General features: G+C 43.2%; 1 protein-coding gene across 1 annotated transcript in view; it reads right to left on the bottom strand.

The window, feature by feature from the left end:
• Positions 1-773: 773 nt before the first annotated feature.
• The window catches only part of plcg2 (phospholipase C, gamma 2), a 43,316-nt gene continuing 25,133 nt past the window's right edge, over positions 774-18,956 (bottom strand). Inside the window, exons 19-33 of the mRNA XM_079502377.1 lie at positions 18,796-18,918; positions 17,153-17,333; positions 16,328-16,396; positions 15,324-15,451; positions 14,150-14,246; positions 13,305-13,392; positions 12,588-12,769; positions 8,792-8,894; positions 7,555-7,758; positions 6,810-6,949; positions 5,544-5,655; positions 4,025-4,192; positions 3,768-3,856; positions 3,022-3,167; positions 774-2,012 (exon numbers count right to left, since the gene is read on the bottom strand). Of these exons, the coding sequence (XP_079358503.1) occupies positions 1,970-2,012; positions 3,022-3,167; positions 3,768-3,856; positions 4,025-4,192; positions 5,544-5,655; positions 6,810-6,949; positions 7,555-7,758; positions 8,792-8,894; positions 12,588-12,769; positions 13,305-13,392; positions 14,150-14,246; positions 15,324-15,451; positions 16,328-16,396; positions 17,153-17,333; positions 18,796-18,918 (1,873 nt within the window). The 3' untranslated portion in view covers positions 774-1,969. The remainder of the gene's footprint in view (positions 2,013-3,021; positions 3,168-3,767; positions 3,857-4,024; positions 4,193-5,543; positions 5,656-6,809; positions 6,950-7,554; positions 7,759-8,791; positions 8,895-12,587; positions 12,770-13,304; positions 13,393-14,149; positions 14,247-15,323; positions 15,452-16,327; positions 16,397-17,152; positions 17,334-18,795; positions 18,919-18,956) is intronic.

Genomic DNA, 18,956 nt, shown 5'->3' with positions numbered 1-18,956 from the left:
CACAACCATTGTCCAAAGGACAAATAAGGGCAAACAGAGATCCGTCAATATCCTCTCCATCACCCAAGAAACTTAAAAATAGACTACACTTTCAAAACAAAGAAACACAAGACAATAACAGCAAAAAAAGAACGACAAAACAAAAACACTGCGAAAAATACAAAATCTATATAGAAGTCCAATCCTGCGGGACGCACAAAAACCAGGAAGAGACGCCAGCAGACAGTGGCTTTTGGCCGTGCATGGAAGTTCAGGTGTGCCTGCGCTGTCTGTCTGTCTCTGCGCTAACCTCATTGGCCAATATACCACCCACATCATTTTGCTCAACATATTCCAACTCAAAACCTCTTTGAAAATATCAAATTTACCCCTGACCGTAAAAGTGATCCTTTCTAAGAGGATGAAATTTCTTTCAGCCATTGGCCAAATATTCGGACGGCCTGTACATATTCTTCTCCAGTTTGCAACTTTGAATCATGAGACATAACCCAATGCAAAGGATGTCTTGATAATTTCTTGGTGTGCCTCTATGTCCATATAAGGAAAGGGAATGACACATATTAAAGATTATTACTCTTTGTGAAGGCTTCATCATCATACTACACAGATTGTCAGAAGATCAGATTGTATGACTTTGCCTATTAGCGAGGTTTCTTTGGGAAACACAATGAAACAATGCAACACAAACGTTATCACAAGCATACAGTACTTTATTGACTCAATTCATAACAAAAGAAATATAATAAAGAATACATGGCAGGCCAAACATAATAATAATAATAATAATAATAAACTTTCACTATGTAGCCTACTTTGAAGCCATGTTTATATCAATATTTGTATTTCTCCAAAACATGTAAAATAATTCAATAAACAGAACGTAACATATATATATATTTTCTCCGTCCGTACTTCCCAATACCAGTTGGCATAAGTAGGACCATAGACAAGAATCAAACATTGATTGACAGCAAGTCAATCAATGAACATGATGAATTGAACATGGTGGACCCTCTTGTAAACAAGTGTAATGCTTAATTGGGTCGTCCACTCAAAGTTAACAGTTTGTGCTTGAAATGTACTGTAATTCTGCAAACTGTTAATAAATATTTCAATCAATCAATCAATCAATCAAGTCACTGTGGCTTACTTGAAATGTGCTCAGCGGAATCCTGAATGTTACTTTATATACAGTAGCTATAAAGTAGCTACACTATGTAACTTTTTTGAGTGGTGTAAACCACTCCTACAACTGGCTTTGTTGAGTGGTGTAAACCACTCCTACAACTGGCTTTGTTTGTGCAGAAAAAATGAGCATGGTTGCTATGTTCACCCTGTTCAACCGGGTGTGATTTCATTACGTCAGACATGATTTCATTACGTCAGACAGGCCTTACACCACTCAGTTCACACGGGTGTGATTTTTAGTTTACGTGTCTGTCTGTCTGTCTGTCCGTACCAAAAAAAATGAGCATGGTTGCTATGGTCACCCAGTTCACACGGGTGTGATTTCATTACGTCAGACATTACGTCAGACCACAGCTGATCAGTCTATATAAGACCTTACACCACTCAGTTCACACGGGTGTGATTCTTTTATTACTTTTGTATTTCGCAAATGGGGTGGTGCTATTTTGTCTCCCTGCTCTTCTCTTGATAAATATATACATTTCTCCCCTGAGCAGGCAGGCAGGCTCTATTGGCACAGTGGTAAAAAATGTCAGCACTTGTGTGGGGGGGTCAGGGACCCGGGTTCACATCTGGGGTAGAAGAACATCAAAGTGACATATTGTAGCTTTAACTCAGAGTGTGATGCTCCTTTTTATACTCTGAGTAAAATGTCTCTCGTCTAGGATTCTGCAACGTGGTGATGAGGAGCAATACAGTAACCATAGCCTTTCACCGCCATGCAAGGAAGGAAGGCCTCAGATGGAGCCTGATGTGGATATACCCGGTATGGGTGATGACCTCATGGATAGAATTTACTGTTGCTTATTTTCTTCTCTTTCATTCTAAAACACAAGAGGACAGCACATGTTATATTGAAGAACTCATTCTAAAACACCAGAGGACAGCACATGTTATATTGAAGGACTCATTCTAAAACACCAGAGGACAGCACATGTTATATTGAAGGACTCATTCTAAAACACAAGAGGGCAGCACATGTTATATTGAAGGACTCATTCTAAAACACAAGAGGACAGCACATGTTATATTGAAGGACTCGTTCTAAAACACAAGAGGACAGCACATGTTATATTGAAGGACTCTTTCTAAAACACAAGAGGACAGCACATGTTATATTGAAGGACTCATTCTAAAACACAAGAGGACAGCACATGTTATATTGAAGGACTCATTCTAAAACACAAGAGGACAGCACATGTTATATTGAAGGACCCATTCTAAAACACAAGAGGACAGCACATGTTATATTGAAGGACTCATTCTAAAACACAAGAGGACAGCACATGTTATATTGAAGGACCCATTCTAAAACACAAGAGGACAGCACATGTTATATTGAAGGACTCATTCTAAAACACCAGAGGACAGTCCTTATATTGAAGGACTCAAACACAACCCAAGGATGGAATGCTATTCAATGCTTATTACTGTATGTATTGCTGTAGAAGATTCATGTTTTCTGCATTGGCCATCTTCTACAATGGATGTGTCAATGGTGGAAAAAGTACTACAATTATTTTTTTACTTAAGGAAAAGTATCATTAATGCAATGTAGAAATACTCTGTTACAAGTGAGAGTCCGGAATTAAACATTTACTTGAGTAAATGTCCAATGTCAAGTTGTCAAAAGTTTTCAAACGTATACAAATATTTTGAAACTAGCAGATCGGCTATTTTCAAAAAGCCTAAATGTTTACGACTTAACTGAAGTGGTTAATGTATGTTTTTTGGAAATTGGAAACACTCAAAAGTACAAATATCTCAAAATTGTACTTTGTTCAGTAAATGTACTTAGTTGCTTTCCACCACTGGGACGCGCTAAGAACTTACTTCTGTCTCTCACTGGTGCTGGGCTCTCTGGTGAGGTCATTGCGGTGGGTCTTTGGGTGGGTGTTTGTGCCATACAGGAAAGGTTCGTTAGGCTCTTGCCTCTTCCGCAGTTGGCTAGAAGACGAGTACAGTTCCTCCTCCACTTTCTGTGTGGAAGCAGCAAGTTAGGATCACAATCACAGAATTCAAACTGGAGGGAAAATTAAAACCTATAGCATAAAAGTCTCACGTAAAAACAAATACGCCCCTTGGGTCAGGATGAGTTTTTCCCATTCAAAATCCCATCAACAAATCCCTCCAAACGTCTAGACTGTATTGGCTATAACAAAATATCATACATGATACAGAGCCACCTCCCTGAAAAAAATATCTGTGTATGGGATTTGTAAGAAAATCTTCATGACCCATGGGGCGTGTAGTGGGTTTGATCATGTGAGGACTTCGGTACTGTCTATACCAGTGCAAAGTGGGGTCTGGGGACCCCCAGGGGACCCTGGGGGGGGGGGGGTTCCAGGGGGTCCCCAGCAAAATTAGTTAATATAGTATCACAGTAATCTGTAACCACTTTATGTATATTTATTTTATACATTGGCTATTCAAACATAGCAGATCTACAAGCTCACAGCACACAACAAAGTAACACACTATATGAGCTTACACATCTGCTATTTAAAAAAAGAATGCAGAAACACGTGTTCTAGCCAGCTCGAACACGTGTTTCATGTGCACATGTGTCTGTTCCTCACCTGCACTTGCTCTATATGGATGTGGACCAGGAGAGAGGCGAGCTCTAAGTTCTCACTGTAGCCATTCTTCAGGGATACCGACCGATAACCTGTCAAAACATGCAAAACACTAAACCAACATGTACCACTGTACAGACGTTTATGTGTGCACGCATGCACACACACAAGTGTATATCGTCACTGTCGGGTGAAGAAGTGAGTGCGTGCGTGCGTGCGTGCGTGCGTGCGTGTGCGTATACTATGCACAGGTCTTCTACCTTGGCGGATGCCTTTGAAAGGAAACGTGGCCTGAGCCAGGAAGTTGGGGTCTGAGAACATGTCCTCTTCACTGACCACAAAGCGTAGGAAGGTCAGCTCTGGTTCATACACAGGAAAGGTCACCGGCGCTGCAGGAGCCTTCCACGTTGGATTCAGACCATTGTCACCTGGGAATAAACATTCAAACATCTTTAATGTTGTGGAGGACAAGTCTGAAGATGCTGTGCAGCAATTCCTACCAGCAAGGATCCGACTATCAGTCTACAGTGCCAGTTTAAGACGCTTGGCATACGACCACCAGACCAAAGAAGAAGAAGAAGGAGAAGAAGAAGAAGAAGAAGAAGAAGGAGAAGAAGAAGAAAAAGAAGGAGAAGAAGAAGAAGAAGAAGAAGAAGAAGAAGAAGAAGAAGAAGAGGAAGAAGAAGAAGAATCACGGAAGAATAATCACAGAAAGTAAGAAGAATCATCACAGAAAGTACCAAAGTCCTGACGTCATTCGTTCATCCCCTGAATATAACATGGGGTCATCTTAAAATCGTCTTATAGCCTATAAGCAATTAAGCATTATGGTAAAAAAATTAAAATAAACAAATCTCAGTCTCAGCGACATTGTCAGGGAGATGGTTCTGTATCGTTTACAGTGGTCAGTCACTCATATTTGATACAGTCTGTTTCTGGGGAAAACTATTAAATTCGGCGGCGTTTTCTCGCCGTCAGTTGATTCTTATATATCCATATGAGTCAAACCGCCAGGGATCATTTGTTTATTTTTGGAAATCCGTTCTTAATTGAGGCGATATTGCAGTCCCTGTATTGCACTGTTGTGACGAAAAGAGAGTTGAGCCAGAAGGCAAAGCTCTCTGTCTCTACCGAGCAATCTGCGTTCCTACTCTCACCTATGGTCAAGTGTGGGTCATGACCGAAAGAATAAGGTCGCGAATACAAGCGGCCGAAATTAGTTTTCTTCGAAGGGTGGCTGGCATCTCCCTTAGAGACAGGGTGAGAAGTTCAGTCACACGAGAGAGACTCGGAGTAGAGTCGCTGCTTCTTCGCCTGGAAAGGAGCCAGCTTAGGTGGTTCGGGCATCTGGTCTCGGGCTCTCGGGCGTCTCCCTAGGGAGGTCCTCGAGGCACGTCCCACTGGGAGGAGACCCCGGGGCAGACTAAGGCGCAGTTGGAGGAAACACATCGACTCACTGGCCTTGGAACGTTTCGGGAGGAGGAAGTCACTAATGTTGCTCTGGAGAGGGACGTCTGGAACACTCTGGTGGAGCTGTTGCCCCCACGACCCGACTACGGATAAGCGGTTGAAGATGGATGGATGGATGGTTCTTAATTGACACGATATAAGAAAAGTCTATGGGAATTCAGAATGGGAAATAAAAAAAACAGCGACCCAGGTAGGACGTGGAAATTACGTCAGACTTTGGTGAGGGAGGATTGGCAACAGAGCTGTCCATATCCCACTCTTTTCCTCCCCGTTAATACCCCATTTATATCCAACATCCCCTCGACTCACGAAAGACAACAGTCTTGAACTTGCACTCCTCGGTGTGTCCACACAATTCAATCTCTACGAAAGGGCTGGCGATGTTGCGGCCTGGCTTAGGAAGGTGCCTGGCTCCGATCACCTGCAATGGGCAGCAGACAACAAACACTGAATGGCTGTCACAGAATGTTCACCAAGGTCATCATGAGCATGACATGCCAAACCAGAGAAATACACTGCAAAAGATAACTCTGATTCGCTTAACCAATTGAGACCTGAGACCAGATTCTACAAAAACTTTGTCTTCCTAAATCATGACAGTTTTCTGAAAAACCTATGTTTCTATATCAGTGGTTCTCAAACTATTTCATGTCAAAGACCCCCGAATTATCTGTATTTGGCCGCCGACCCCCATCTGAAAATATGTTGTTCCAGGGACCCCACAGAAGCAAAAACGTTCGCTGTGAAAGAATATATATTCAAAGATTTGCGCCAACATTTTCAATGATTTAAAAAAAATTGCAGATCTACAAGCTCGTAGCATGGCACTCGGTGCCACGCTACGAGCTTGTAGATCTGCTATTTTTCAACTGCTAAAGTTTACAATAAAGGTTAAAGTGGTTAAAAAGCTGAGGTCTAAATGGGTTAAAGGACATGTTGTTATTAGAGAAAGTATAAGATGAGTAATTTTTTTTCATTTGCTGCGTTCTTTCGTTTTAGCGATTTTAGCTATTTTTGACAGGGGGCGGGGGCATTCGAACATGGGGCTAAATATGTATTTCTTTACAAAATGTTATAGCGATTTATTTTTTTATTATTTACTATAGTCCTACTAGACCCCAGGAAATTATATCTGGCCACAAAAGATCACAGGATCTACTGAATGTGAAGGGGGGTACTATAGGGGGCTGCTATATTGTGTTATATGGCTCAACAGGTCAGTTTGTCCCCCCCTTCACATTCAGTGATCTTTTGTGGCCAGATGTAATTTCCTGGGGTCTAGTAGGTCTATAGTAAATAATAAAAAAATAAATCGCTATAAAATGTTGTAAAAAAATACATATAGCCCCATGTTTGAATGCCCCCGCCCCCCTGTCAAAAATATCTAAAATCGCTAAAACGAAAGAAAGCAGCAAATGAAAAAAAAAGAACACTCATCTTATACTTTCTCTAATAACAACCTAAAACATGAACCTTGGTTGAAAAAAACTAAAGTTGTCCTTTAACTGGAATGAATGAGAGGAGTATGAAATGATCATAATGACAACGTGTGTGCGTGTTCCTGTGGACACCTACCCTGACACTGATGTTGTACTTGACCTTCTTCTTGTCCAGCTGAGGGTCGTAGCCGTCCGTGCGCATCAACTCCGGCTGCAGGACGTATCCCGTACGTCCGTTCAAACCGAAGAGGGCGCTGTTCAGCTGTGTGTATTTGTCTGTGCAGACATTGAATGATGCTGTTATTAGGAATCTATTAACCATTGCAGTCAATTCAAAACACTGGAGACAAATTCTAAAAAAAGTGAAAAACAACCATTTTCGTGCTCAGACCCAGCCAGCCAGCCACCCAGCCACCCCCCCACCCACACACATAGCTCCGTAAGGGAGTGGTTGCACCACTCAAAAATTGTTATAAAAAATTAGTCCCTGTGAAATACTAGCGTCCCGCCTCACGCTACAGAAACAGGAGACTCCTGTCCTATGGGCCACATGGCTTGGCAAGGCTTACTTTGAATTTCACCTCCTGATCCTACTTACTAAATGCAAAAAACATCAGAGAAGATAATAATAACAGAGAGAATTTGACTGAACACTTCTAATATTATATAATGAATTGCATTTTTTTATAGCGCTTTTCTAAGTACTCAAAGCGCTTTACAGTGGTTCATTCATTCATACATTGGAAGGTGAAACGGCTATTTGGTACGCATGGCTAAACTGAAATTGGTTTGTCTCTTGCATGGCAAAACATAAAACCTATGTGACAGGCTTCTCTGCACGCACTAAGGTCATTAGTGCGTGCTCAGACCAGCCCACTGACCTGGAGTCTGGAAGTTCAGCGCCGCCATGTGACAACCAACAGCCCACAGAGGGTAAGGGTCATAGTTGGAGGACTCCACGCGCTGGCCCTTCGGGTAGATCCGACTCAGACCCTTGCGGTTGTACTCTAAGAATGCTGGGATCCGGTTCTTTTCTGGAATCTTGTTCTCCACGAAGGAGCGGACCTCTTTGTAAGTGTAAGAGTCTGTGTACAGGGATCAGAATTAGAATCAGAATCAATCTTTTATTGTCACATCACATTTACAAGTAAGGTGGGTGAAATTCTTGGTTTGTCCAGGCTCATCATTGCAGTTAACCCATTTAGGCCTGATGTCGCAATTTAAAAAAATGTCTTCTAAATCCTGACAGTTTTCTGAAATACCTCATATTTCTATGTCAGTGATAGTCAAAAATAGCAGATCTAGAAGCTCGTAGCGCGGCTATGAGCTTGTAGATCTGCTATTTTTCAATAGCTAAATTACAACATAATGTTTAACACCAAAAGCCCCAAAATGGGTTAAGAAAGATAGAGAGAAGAGCATAAAGTGTGTAATACTGTATATGACTACTCTGCATGCTACAGTGTGAGCACATAATACATTTATACAAATAAATAAGTCATGAATGTACGTGTATAAAACCAACCCTGATGGGATGATGATACATTTACAAAACGTAGGCTGATGTGAGGGCTGTATGTGCATACGGTGTACACGTGCATATGTGACTATAGCGTTTCAATTAAGCAAAGAAATAAAATGCAATGATTTGTTGAAATTGGTCGTTTTACTTATGGATGAGGCTATTTGTGAGTATATTTCAAATGTTCTATAGTTTTGGATTTGAGTATTTTGTGCATCCATGTTTGTTGTTTGGTGGTGGTGTATGTAGGTATGTAGTAAGTAGCCTTGCCGAGCCATGAGGCTCGGCAAGGCTAGGCAGGAGCCTATCTCCTGTTTCTGTAGCGTGAGGGAGCTTGATGTACAAGTACACCCCCTGGACATGACGCTAGTATGTCGCAGGGACTTACCCCCAATCCAACCCTTGATGCCGAGTGTCAAGCAGTGAGGCACTGGGTCCCATTTTTAGAGTCTTTGGTATATGACCCGGCCGGGGATTGAACCCCCGACCTCCCAGTCTCAGGGCGGACACTCTAACCACAAGGCCACTGAGCTGGTGAACATGTACAGTATCTATATATATGTATGCGTGCGTGTGTGCGTGCATGGGCGCTATACCAAAGTTGTCTTTGTCCTTGCTGCGAGGCTGACAATAGACCACCAGCTCCGACATCTCCATGGCAACCTCGGGCCTCTTCTTCACTTCTTCTTGCAACTTGGCCTGGAGTTGGACAGAATAAAAGACAGGTTATGATCTTAAAGGTATATTCAGTGATTTGACTTAATTCAAATATCACTTATTTTTTCTTTTTTTCTGGATAATCCTCCCTACTATAGAGTGTGCTGACCATATAAGGAGTTCCTCCCTGTCCCCAGTGAGCCCCTGGGGTCAAAAAACCCTAGTTTCGGTTTGGGCTTTGGGTGGCAAAGCCTTCATCCAATCAGGATGAGAGGGGCCTTCCTCCAATCATGATCGAGTGGGGCGGGCATTGGTGCGCATGCTGTTGGTCTGTTGTACTTCCCCCCACTGTAGAGCGTGCATGTGCACATTTTGTTACCGGGGCGGACTGGGTGGTTTTCCAAATCACCCAAATCACTGAATGCTCCTTTAAGTCTATCTTTCTCTGGTTGATGTTCTTACAAATTGTGACGATTAGCGGAGCATCGCCACAAATGATATATTATGATTCATAATACATTATTCAAAGCTTTTGGGGACCTTGAATCCTAGATGCATGAATATATTGATACATGGGAAATTAAAAAGCAACGAGACTATATTTGTTGTGAATTACAGATTACATTACAGATTTGACTACATTACAGACAATATAACTGTAGGCCTATATTGCACACTAGCCGACAGATAAATGGCGAAATCGCCATTTCACCAGTTTAAATCTCCACAGATACAGTATATGATATATCCAACATGGCAACGGTCAATTTAACAAAGTCAAGGCTTTAAAACACAACTTCACACAAACCAATGTCACAGGTGACTCTGTCCATTCATTTTCTTACGGTATGTGGTTTTAAGCGACGTGGGTGTGGGTGCAGAATATGGCTGAATTTCACTCTTTACACTTTTATGGCTTAGCTGCTGCATGTGTGTGTATAATAATCACTTTGTCAGGAGTAACAATATCCTCCAATGATTGCGAACGCAGTGATTGCGAACGCAGTGAGCACTAACTATTAGGGCCGGGACTTTAACGCGTTAATTGAGATTAATTAACTACAGAAAAATTAACGCGTTAAAAAAATTAACGCATTTAATCGCACCTTTTTTTTCACGGCGGAACGTTTCTCACTGGGTGCATTTCTAGGCTCATTAGGCTGCTGCACTCCTTGCACGGCAGGGGGAGGAGCAGCAGCAGCAGTCCAGTGGCCCAGTACACTACAGCTCCGTCAGACAACAACTTATAACACCCAAACGTTTGCTCCGTGGATGGGACATTTAGATTTAAAAGCTATCGGATGGACGCGTGGATAGCAGCATGGTTGTGTGCAATGTCAGAGGGAAAGGAATCGGATCCATAAGCCATATGACCAATGTTAGCTTCCATGCTTCATGCTAGCTCTGGTCCATAGCCAGAGCTATGGATCAGAGCTAGCTTCCATGCTAGCTGCTTCAGCTTAGCATGTCTCGCAGAGTAGAGGCTTGCACGCCTTGCAGAGGCTCGCGGAGATTTCACCACAGCACGAAGCTGTCAGTGTCAAGCTGTCCTCGATGCGAAACATACTGAAGCAGCAAGTGTGAAAGTCCGTGGTCAGACAATGGTCTGCCCCAACCCCATGTGAAATGCACTCCCCAGCTAGTTCATTCCACCGTTTTTTTATTTGTTCCTTTGTCTAAGTGTTTACCCCCTAATAAAGTTGTTTTTATTTTTTTTCCTCATGCCCCACCATGTAAAGCACATTTGAGTATTCATAGTCACTTTATATAGGCACTTGCTGCACTTGTTTATCTGTAAAAAAAAAGTTGTATTGCTTAAAGGGGAATACCCCTCATTTTCAACATTTTTCTATGGAGTTGTGTGGAAAACTGGAAATAATAAAAAGTCACCCCATTTTGCCTAGAACTGGAGGTCTGACAAAAAACAGTAACACTATGAAGTACAGCTTTGTGATGTCACTGAGATCTACTTGTTACTGTTACTGATTTTTTTCAGACCTCCAGTTCTAGGCAACACAGAATGGGGTGACTTTTTATTATTTCCACACAACAGCTCTAAGGTATATTAATGACAGTAAAATGTTGAAAATGAGTGGTATCCTGTAGTCACTATTCATTGATTCACTGGGATACCAAAAAACATTTGAAAAAAAAGGTTTATCACTGTTCTCGGGTTGAATATTGATATGCGATTAAAATGCGATTAATCGAGATTAATTAATCACAAAGCTTCTAATTAATTAGATTAAAAATTTTAATCGAGTCCCAGCTCTACTAACTATAGAAGATGGCCTAAACTGTCTGTCTGTCTGTCTGTCTGTCTGTCTGTCTGTCTGTCTGTCTGTCTGTCTGTCACGCTGTAACGCCACCGGCCCGCCACCAGAGGGCGCAGCTGTATCACACACAAAAAACACACACACACACACACACACACACACACACACACACACACACACACACACACACACACACACACAAAACGTAACTTAAAAAAAAACTTAACTTAAAAAAAACAAAAAGGGAACTTAAAAAAAACCTTAAAAAAGTACGTAATTTATTCTAATTGTTGTTATTGCAATTTACGAGCTGCGTTCGCTTCCCGCGTTTGCGCGTCTTACTTGTACATATACAATCAGATCTAAGCAGAACTTAGCCTTGGTCCCAGCCTTACTCAAGAGAAAAGCCTGGTCACAACCTAAGGCAGAGAGTGCATCTGCGGAAGTGTCGGTCCGGAACATCCGTCAGATGTATTACCCCCGGATACAATACTTTTTTCGACCAATCACAACACTTGCTTCATTCACAGAGAATGTAAACTAATTTGTAAATTGTCAACAAAAAGCTCATTATATAATTATTTTCATATGACGGAATGCTCAGTCAGAAGCAGTTAATTTGTTAACATACTGCCGCTAATACATCTGTCAATGACCCTATTCATGTTTGAAAACAACCGTGTAAAAGACTGACAGAAAACCCATTCTGTCCCCCGTTAATAAATGGGGTTGCCAAATTGTTATTGTTTGCACACCATTCGATACTAGCATAGAGGTATACAAGGATAGAGGGAGGACCGGAGCTACAGCCACGCCCCCAAGCTTTTAATTTCAATGGAAGTTGCTCAGTGGCGTTTCGAAGCACCAGGAAGACTGCCAACGATTATAACTCAATGGCACGAGCGAGCGGAATTGTGACGTCATAAACGTCCGTCCACCTCCATGTGTGTGAAGTAGGGGTGTCAAAAATTAGAATTAGAACGATTCAAAATCGATTCATAATTTCCAAAAATCGACATGGTGTTTGTGGGAGGCATACTATGGTCCGACGGAGCATTGGTTCGATATGCGTCCGCACCTCGGACTAGCGCCTGCTCCCGTGCTTGCGGTTATGGTTAGGTTAGGGGTTAGGGGTATCGGATCAATGAATCATCGGACCAAACACATGTACACGGTGTTTGTGATATGAAATGTAAGCTCACCCTAATCACAGTAAACATCATGTCTTCAGTCATTTTCAAGTTACAGTAGTTACTTCAGTTCAAGACTGGAGTAGATTGTGATGAAATCCTATGTATTGAATCGAGAATCATTTTGAATAGAACATCGTTTTGAATCTGGAATTGAATCGAATCGTGACCCCAAGAATCGGAATCGGAATCGAATCGAATCGTGGGACACCCAAAGATTCACAGCCCTAGTGTGAAGTGATGCAGTTCCACTTTTCGCCAGTAGGTACTAGGTAGTGTTGGATACTAGCCTCATGTATAGGTTTCTGTGTGGTGTAGGAATGGGGCCAGGCTGCCTGGTACCATTCATGGAAATCCACCAAAGGCTCTGTTGCCAAGTCAAACTGCAGACTCTCATTCTCCACGTCCTGTAGAGTCATCACGTGGGGCTTCCCATTCTTCCCGTTCGGTACTGGAGAGAGAGAGAGAGAGAGAGAGAGAGAGAGAGAGAGAGAGAGAGAGAGAGAGAGAGAGAGAGGCAGAGAGAGAGAGAGAGAGAGAGAGAGAGAGAGAGAGAGAGAGAGAGAGGGTTAGGCAGGAAGGAGAAGTTAGGGAGTTAAGGGGGGGGGGGGTAATACTGCATAAGGCTGGGGCTCCACTTAGGGCATTCACTTCTAGTCATTTTGACTAGTTGACTAGTTGCCTAGTTTACTAGTCGACTAGTCGTTTAACTACCTATTATGTAAAAAATAAAATAAATCAAAAAAATTAACTTTTTTTTTTTTGGAAATAAATATTTGTACATTGAAAAACTGCGTACATGGTGACTATAACTATAATCTACCTGATCTTGAGGCCTACAAAATCGGGGGAAAAAATAAAAAAAATCATTTTTTTTCTTCTTATCAACTAGTCAACTAGTACCAACAAGGTCGACTAGTGGATTTACTAGTCGACTAGTAAACTAGTCGACTAGTAAACTAGTCGCTAAGAAGCGATATACTCACAGCTGGGCGTGGGCTTCACGTGTTGGATCGTACACTTAGAGATGTCCACCACACCTTTACACAGCTCGCCCAATGGGTTGTCTTCTTCCTGTTTCACAGCCCAAATACATCAAATAAAGGCTTGCAGTGATCTATGCTATTCTACCATACATTAGTCTTAATGATTGTGTGGATTGTGTGGAAATCAATTAATTAATTAATTAATATTAATTAATTAATTAGATTAAAAACCTTCGATGAGGCCTTTAGGAGCTGGGCCATTTGAGCCGCAAGCCCATTGCGGCTCAAGAAACCACCACTCCTGAATGAAGTGTCTGGTGCTGGGAGTCTGGTGCAATGCACAGGTCCTGGCGGTACTCCTGGTGAGAGCAGGAGTGGACCTGGTGAGACGTAGGAGGGGCCCGGACAGGAGTCAACCCACAGAGCCTAGTCCCTCCACATGCCAGAATTGTACCTCCCAGTCCCGGCAGAGTAGTTCCGGAGTGGATCCAACGGATTGTGTAGCCCTGGTCTTTCCCTAGTGGGTCTGATCGAGGGTAGCTACTGGGATTTTATTTTTTATTTTTTTAATCCCACCATTTTGTAATCCATTTTTCACCCAGTGACAATTGCCTAAGGCTAAACTGTAATCCTGGGTGCTACTCTCCCTCTGCCAACCTGGGGAGAGCCCCGAACTGAGCTCATGCTCCCTTCAATGCATGAAGAGTGAGCAGGCCGCCTTCTTATCACTTGACAGGGGGGAGGAGTCTCGCCCTCCATCAGGCGCCCGGCCGACCAGGGAGAGGCAGTATAGAGACCTGGAGTTTTTTTCTATTCTATAGTTCTTTTTAACTAAAATACTGTACCTTCTGTCTTGTCTCAGGCATGGCATTGTTGCACACTTCCTCAACATAATTCGATGGAAAATACAGCTGCAGCTTTCCACCATAGTCCCCTTTCCACCTGCATTGCGTAGGAGAGTACAGAGCAATGTGATGAATCAATGTTGAGAATGTATAAACACAGCACTGTAAAAATAGACTGGTTTGATCACAATTACACACATGTCAATTCACTACAAGATATTCCAAATACCCCAGATATTGTGTTCATCAATGACATTTGAAAAACTGTCACTATATTTGAAATAGGCTGCCCATTTGATTTGTATATGGACACTTGTTTTACATCCAAGCTTATGAAATATCAGCTTTTGGTGGAACGTATTATGGCCTTGGGATATAACTGTCAACTTATTGTCCTTGTATTTGGAAGTCTGGGCCATGTCCATAAACTTGTGCTCAGGGGTCTGCAATTGGGTTCATTGCAAAAGACAAATGCAAAAAAGTTGGCTAAATACTGTTCTGTCTCAGCTATTATGGGCAGTCTGTCTATCTGGAGAAGGCGTTGTTTCATTTATCCCTAGGTGGCTTTAAAAAAAACAAAAAAACAAACATCTTGTCTAGTAGTGTCAAGTAATAGTATGTCATCAATGTGCTATCTTTTATTCCTCTGTGTGTTAAGCATGTGCAGCAGTTATATCTGGTTGGACCATATAATGCAGGGTTCCCCAATTAATTTTCCTCGAGGGCCATATTTTGACTAGGGTACCAGGCTGTGGGCCGAGTCCGCACGCGTGAGGTCGAGGTCTTGCCCTGAAAATTCATTTTCAGGGCAAGACCCCATTTGAAAAGGATGCCCAGTTTGACATGCATAGGCTACTGACCCCCATTTAATGCCATTTATATCTGGGACCCCCCCAGCGAAATTCTTCCGCGGGCCGCCAGGGGGCGCTCCTCGGGCCGCAAATGGCCCCCGGGCCGCCTATTGGGGAACCCTGATATAATGTAACCTAATTCTGATCAGTGTTTGGGTCTATTGTATTGCGCCTCTTGTGCATATCCAAATAAAATAATTGAAATGTGTACATGTGTGCGTGCGTGCGTGCGTGCGTGCGTGCGTGCGTGCGTGCGTGCGTGCGTGCGTGCGTGCGTGCGCGTGTGTGTGTGTGTGTGTGTGTGTGCGTGCGTGTGGCCTCACCAGCCGGAGAATGCACTCGCTCCTTCTGGCTCTTTAACCACATTGTGTATCAGAGATCCTGTACTGAAGCTGAGCTCATCTGGCCTCATGGCCTGGTAGACATACAGGGCTCTAACAGTACTCTGAGGCTAAAACACGCACGCACGCACGCACGCACGCACACACACACACACACACACACACACATTGAACATCTATCATTAGCGAAAGCATAGAGCGGAATAATTATGCGTCATTAATTTAGGTCGAAATTTTAAAAAAGTATTCTGAAAGAATATATATATATATATATACAAAGATTTGTGCCGCATTTTCACGATCTTTCAAAAATAGCAGACCTACAAGCTCGTAGCGCGCCACTCGGTGGCGCGCTATGAGCTTGAAGATCTGCTATTTTTCAATAGCTAAAGTATAACATAATGCTTAGTTAAAAGCTAAAACACCAAAAGGGGTTCCCGTACAGAATGGGTTAAGTGAACGGTACAGTACAATGTATCGGGTGAGCAGTATGGGTTAGCGCCCAAGCCTGAGTCCTCCGTGAGGAGGAGGCCCAAAAAACCCTCGGTGAGGCCTTTAGGAGGTCCATTATAAATAATCCACCACTCCTGAATGAAGTGCCTGGTGCTGGGAGTCTGGTGCAACGCACGGGTCCTAGGCCTGGTGAGAGCAGGAGTGGACCTGGTGAGACGTAAGAGGGGCCCGGAGGACAGGAGCCAACCCACAGAGCCTAGTCCTTCCACGTGCCAGAATCTGGTTCTCCCAGTCCTGGCAGAGTAGTTCCGGAGCAACGGATTGTGTGGCCCTGGTTTTTCACTAATGGGACTGATCGAGGGTAGCTACTGGGACGTAAGTCGGGACTTGATCACCTGAGTGAGGGGTATGATGTTTGAGAGACCCGAAACCCCCGATGACCTTGGGATACATCACTGAGGATACGTCCCGGGTGCATCCATGCGATGTTTTTTAGTTATAGTTATAGTCTGACTACATTGCTGTGTACATACCATTGGTGGCTCGATCTCATTGGGTTCCACATATGTTTTCATGTCATAAAGGGGAGCACAATCTTTCTCCTATACAGAGACAGACAGAGGTAAAAGTGAAATAAGTCAAAACATTCACTGTGTGTGGAGCACACGAGCGGCCACACAGAGATCCACGCCACCAACAAATTGCAGGCTTTCTCACATTTGCTCAGTCACTCTCTCTCTCTCTGTATTTCTTTTTTTTTTTATATAATTTTTATCCCACGATTTGGTTACGATTGTAACCCATTTTTCACCCCTGTGTCAATTATCTAATGTGATCCAGGGCTCTACACACCCTCCGCCAACCTAGTCCCCATATATGGGGGACATGGGGAGAGCAACGGACTTGAACTCATGCTTCCTTCATGCCTGAGTGTCCAAGTTGCTCCTTTACACCTGACAGGGGGGAGTTTCCCTGGTTGGACATAGCGCGTGGAAGGAACACGTTATTCCAACCAGTTCCTTTCCCCTCCATCAGGCACCCCGGCTGGCCAGGGGGAGGCAGTTTAGAGACCAGGATTACTGCATGTTTTTTGTGAGGGTAGACACGGGGAGAACATGCAAACTCCACACAGAAAGGCCCTTTCGCCAACCCCGCCTCGGGTACGGGCACTGATGACGCGGAGGAGGAAACACGCCGCCAGCAGCACCCACAGCGCCCCGAGCGGGAATCGAACCCAGGACCTTCTAGCTGTGAGGCGCCAGCACTACCAACTGTGCCACCGTGCCCCCTCTCTCTCTGTCTTTCACTCGTACACATGCGTCCTCATTCCCTGCAGGACCTGCTGTGTCGTCACTCACCTCGCTGAAGCGCTCCACCAGCTCAGGCGTGACCGGATAACGTAGTTTGATTTTGCGGTACAGTGGCTTTTTCCTGAAATAGTTGACCAGCTCCACCAGACTTTCGAACTCCGTGGTGGTGCCCAGGAGGTACATGCTGCCCTCTTTCTGGATGCGACAGTGCTTCACCATACCGTCTCCTCTGAGGGTGTAACATTTTAACAGCGATACGATATCACGATACATGGTTGACGATACGATACAGTTGGGTGCCACCGATATTGTCCCTTATCATTTGACCCATTTAGGCCTGACCTCAAAATTTAAAAAAATCCTTCTAAATCCTCCAGTTTTCTGAAATAAATATTTTCACGATTTTTCAAAAATAGCAGACCTACAAGCTCTGGGCTATGAGCTTGTAGATCTGCTATTTTTCAATAGCTAAATTATAACATAATGTTTAAAACACCAAAAGGGGTTCCCGCCCAAAATGGGTTAACTGTCCTTTTGCGCAGATCACGCAAACCTCAGCAAAAAGAAAAGGACAATATCGATGGCCTCCAACTGTACATGGTTGACGATACATGGACGATATTGGTTCATTATGGCGATACGATACGATTCAATGATTTAAAATCGAAACAGTAACTAACAGTAAGTAAGAAATTAAATCTGTATGAAACTGGATAGTGCAGGTTGTATTTGATTCCATTAAACAACGTTAAACGACATTAAATTCACTTTGTCACTCACTTTGCCACTCGATTTGCCACTCGATTTGCCATTAACTTTATGCATGTGCATACCCTCTATTACATAGAAATTATATTTGGACACATGCAATGCGGGCAGTATTATGCGTGTCTTAAGTACCAGGTCTTATTACTTAACTTAAGACCTGGAGGCGTGATCAATGCCATTTGGCTATTCTGAGTGGCCAAACAGCATTGACCACGCCTCCAGGTCTTAAGTTAAGTCATAAGACCTGGTACTTAAGACACGCATAATACTGCCCCATCATGGACACATATGGAGAATACACACATTTATCGATAGACCAAGTGTAGCGATTGATGGATATTTTATCTGTGTTTACACACAATGCCATGTTTTTTCCATATCCTATCGTATTTTGTCCTTGTTTGTGACTACAGTATGTTTTCATCCCATCCCTACTTAACCCATTTTGGGCGGGAACCCCTTTTGGTGTTAGCATTATGTTATGCTTTAGCTATTGAAAAATAGCAGATCTACAAGCTCATAGCGCGCCACCGAGTGGCGCGCTACGAGCTTGTAGGTCTGCTATTTTTGAAAAATCTTGGCTCAAATCTTTGAATGTATATTCTTTCAGAGTGAACGTTTTTAACTCAAATCTTTGCTTCTGATTCCTGTTCCTGGAACAACATATTTTCAGATGGGGGTCGGTGGCCAAATACATATCATGTTTGGGGTCCTTGACATGAAATATTGAGCACCACTGACACAGAAACATGAGGTTTCTTTTTTAAATTTCGACGTCAGGCCTAAATGGGTTAATGTCATGTCACCTTGTCCCATCCTGTTGTTCGTTCGTTGTTCGTTCAGGGCCAACATACTGTGGCTGTGTGTTGTCTTAATGCCAGATTCAAGATTGTGTCATGTAAAGTCAATGTCACTCACTGTACCTGAACGTGATGGCGAAGGAGTCCGGCTCTCCCTCCCTCTGTCTGATGAGGAAAGCTCCATCTCTGGGGATTCTCATCAGGTAGTCCTCTGCCTGTCCTCTGCTCAGATTACTGTAGAACCAACTGACAAACAACACACGCAAGTCTAATATTAGGGTTTT

This window comes from Electrona antarctica, assembly GCF_951216825.1.
Source record: "Electrona antarctica genome assembly, chromosome: 5".
NCBI lineage: Eukaryota > Metazoa > Chordata > Actinopteri > Myctophiformes > Myctophidae > Electrona > Electrona antarctica.
The sequence above is the reverse complement of the archived record's forward strand: the minus strand, read 5'-3'. Positions and strand labels throughout refer to the sequence as shown.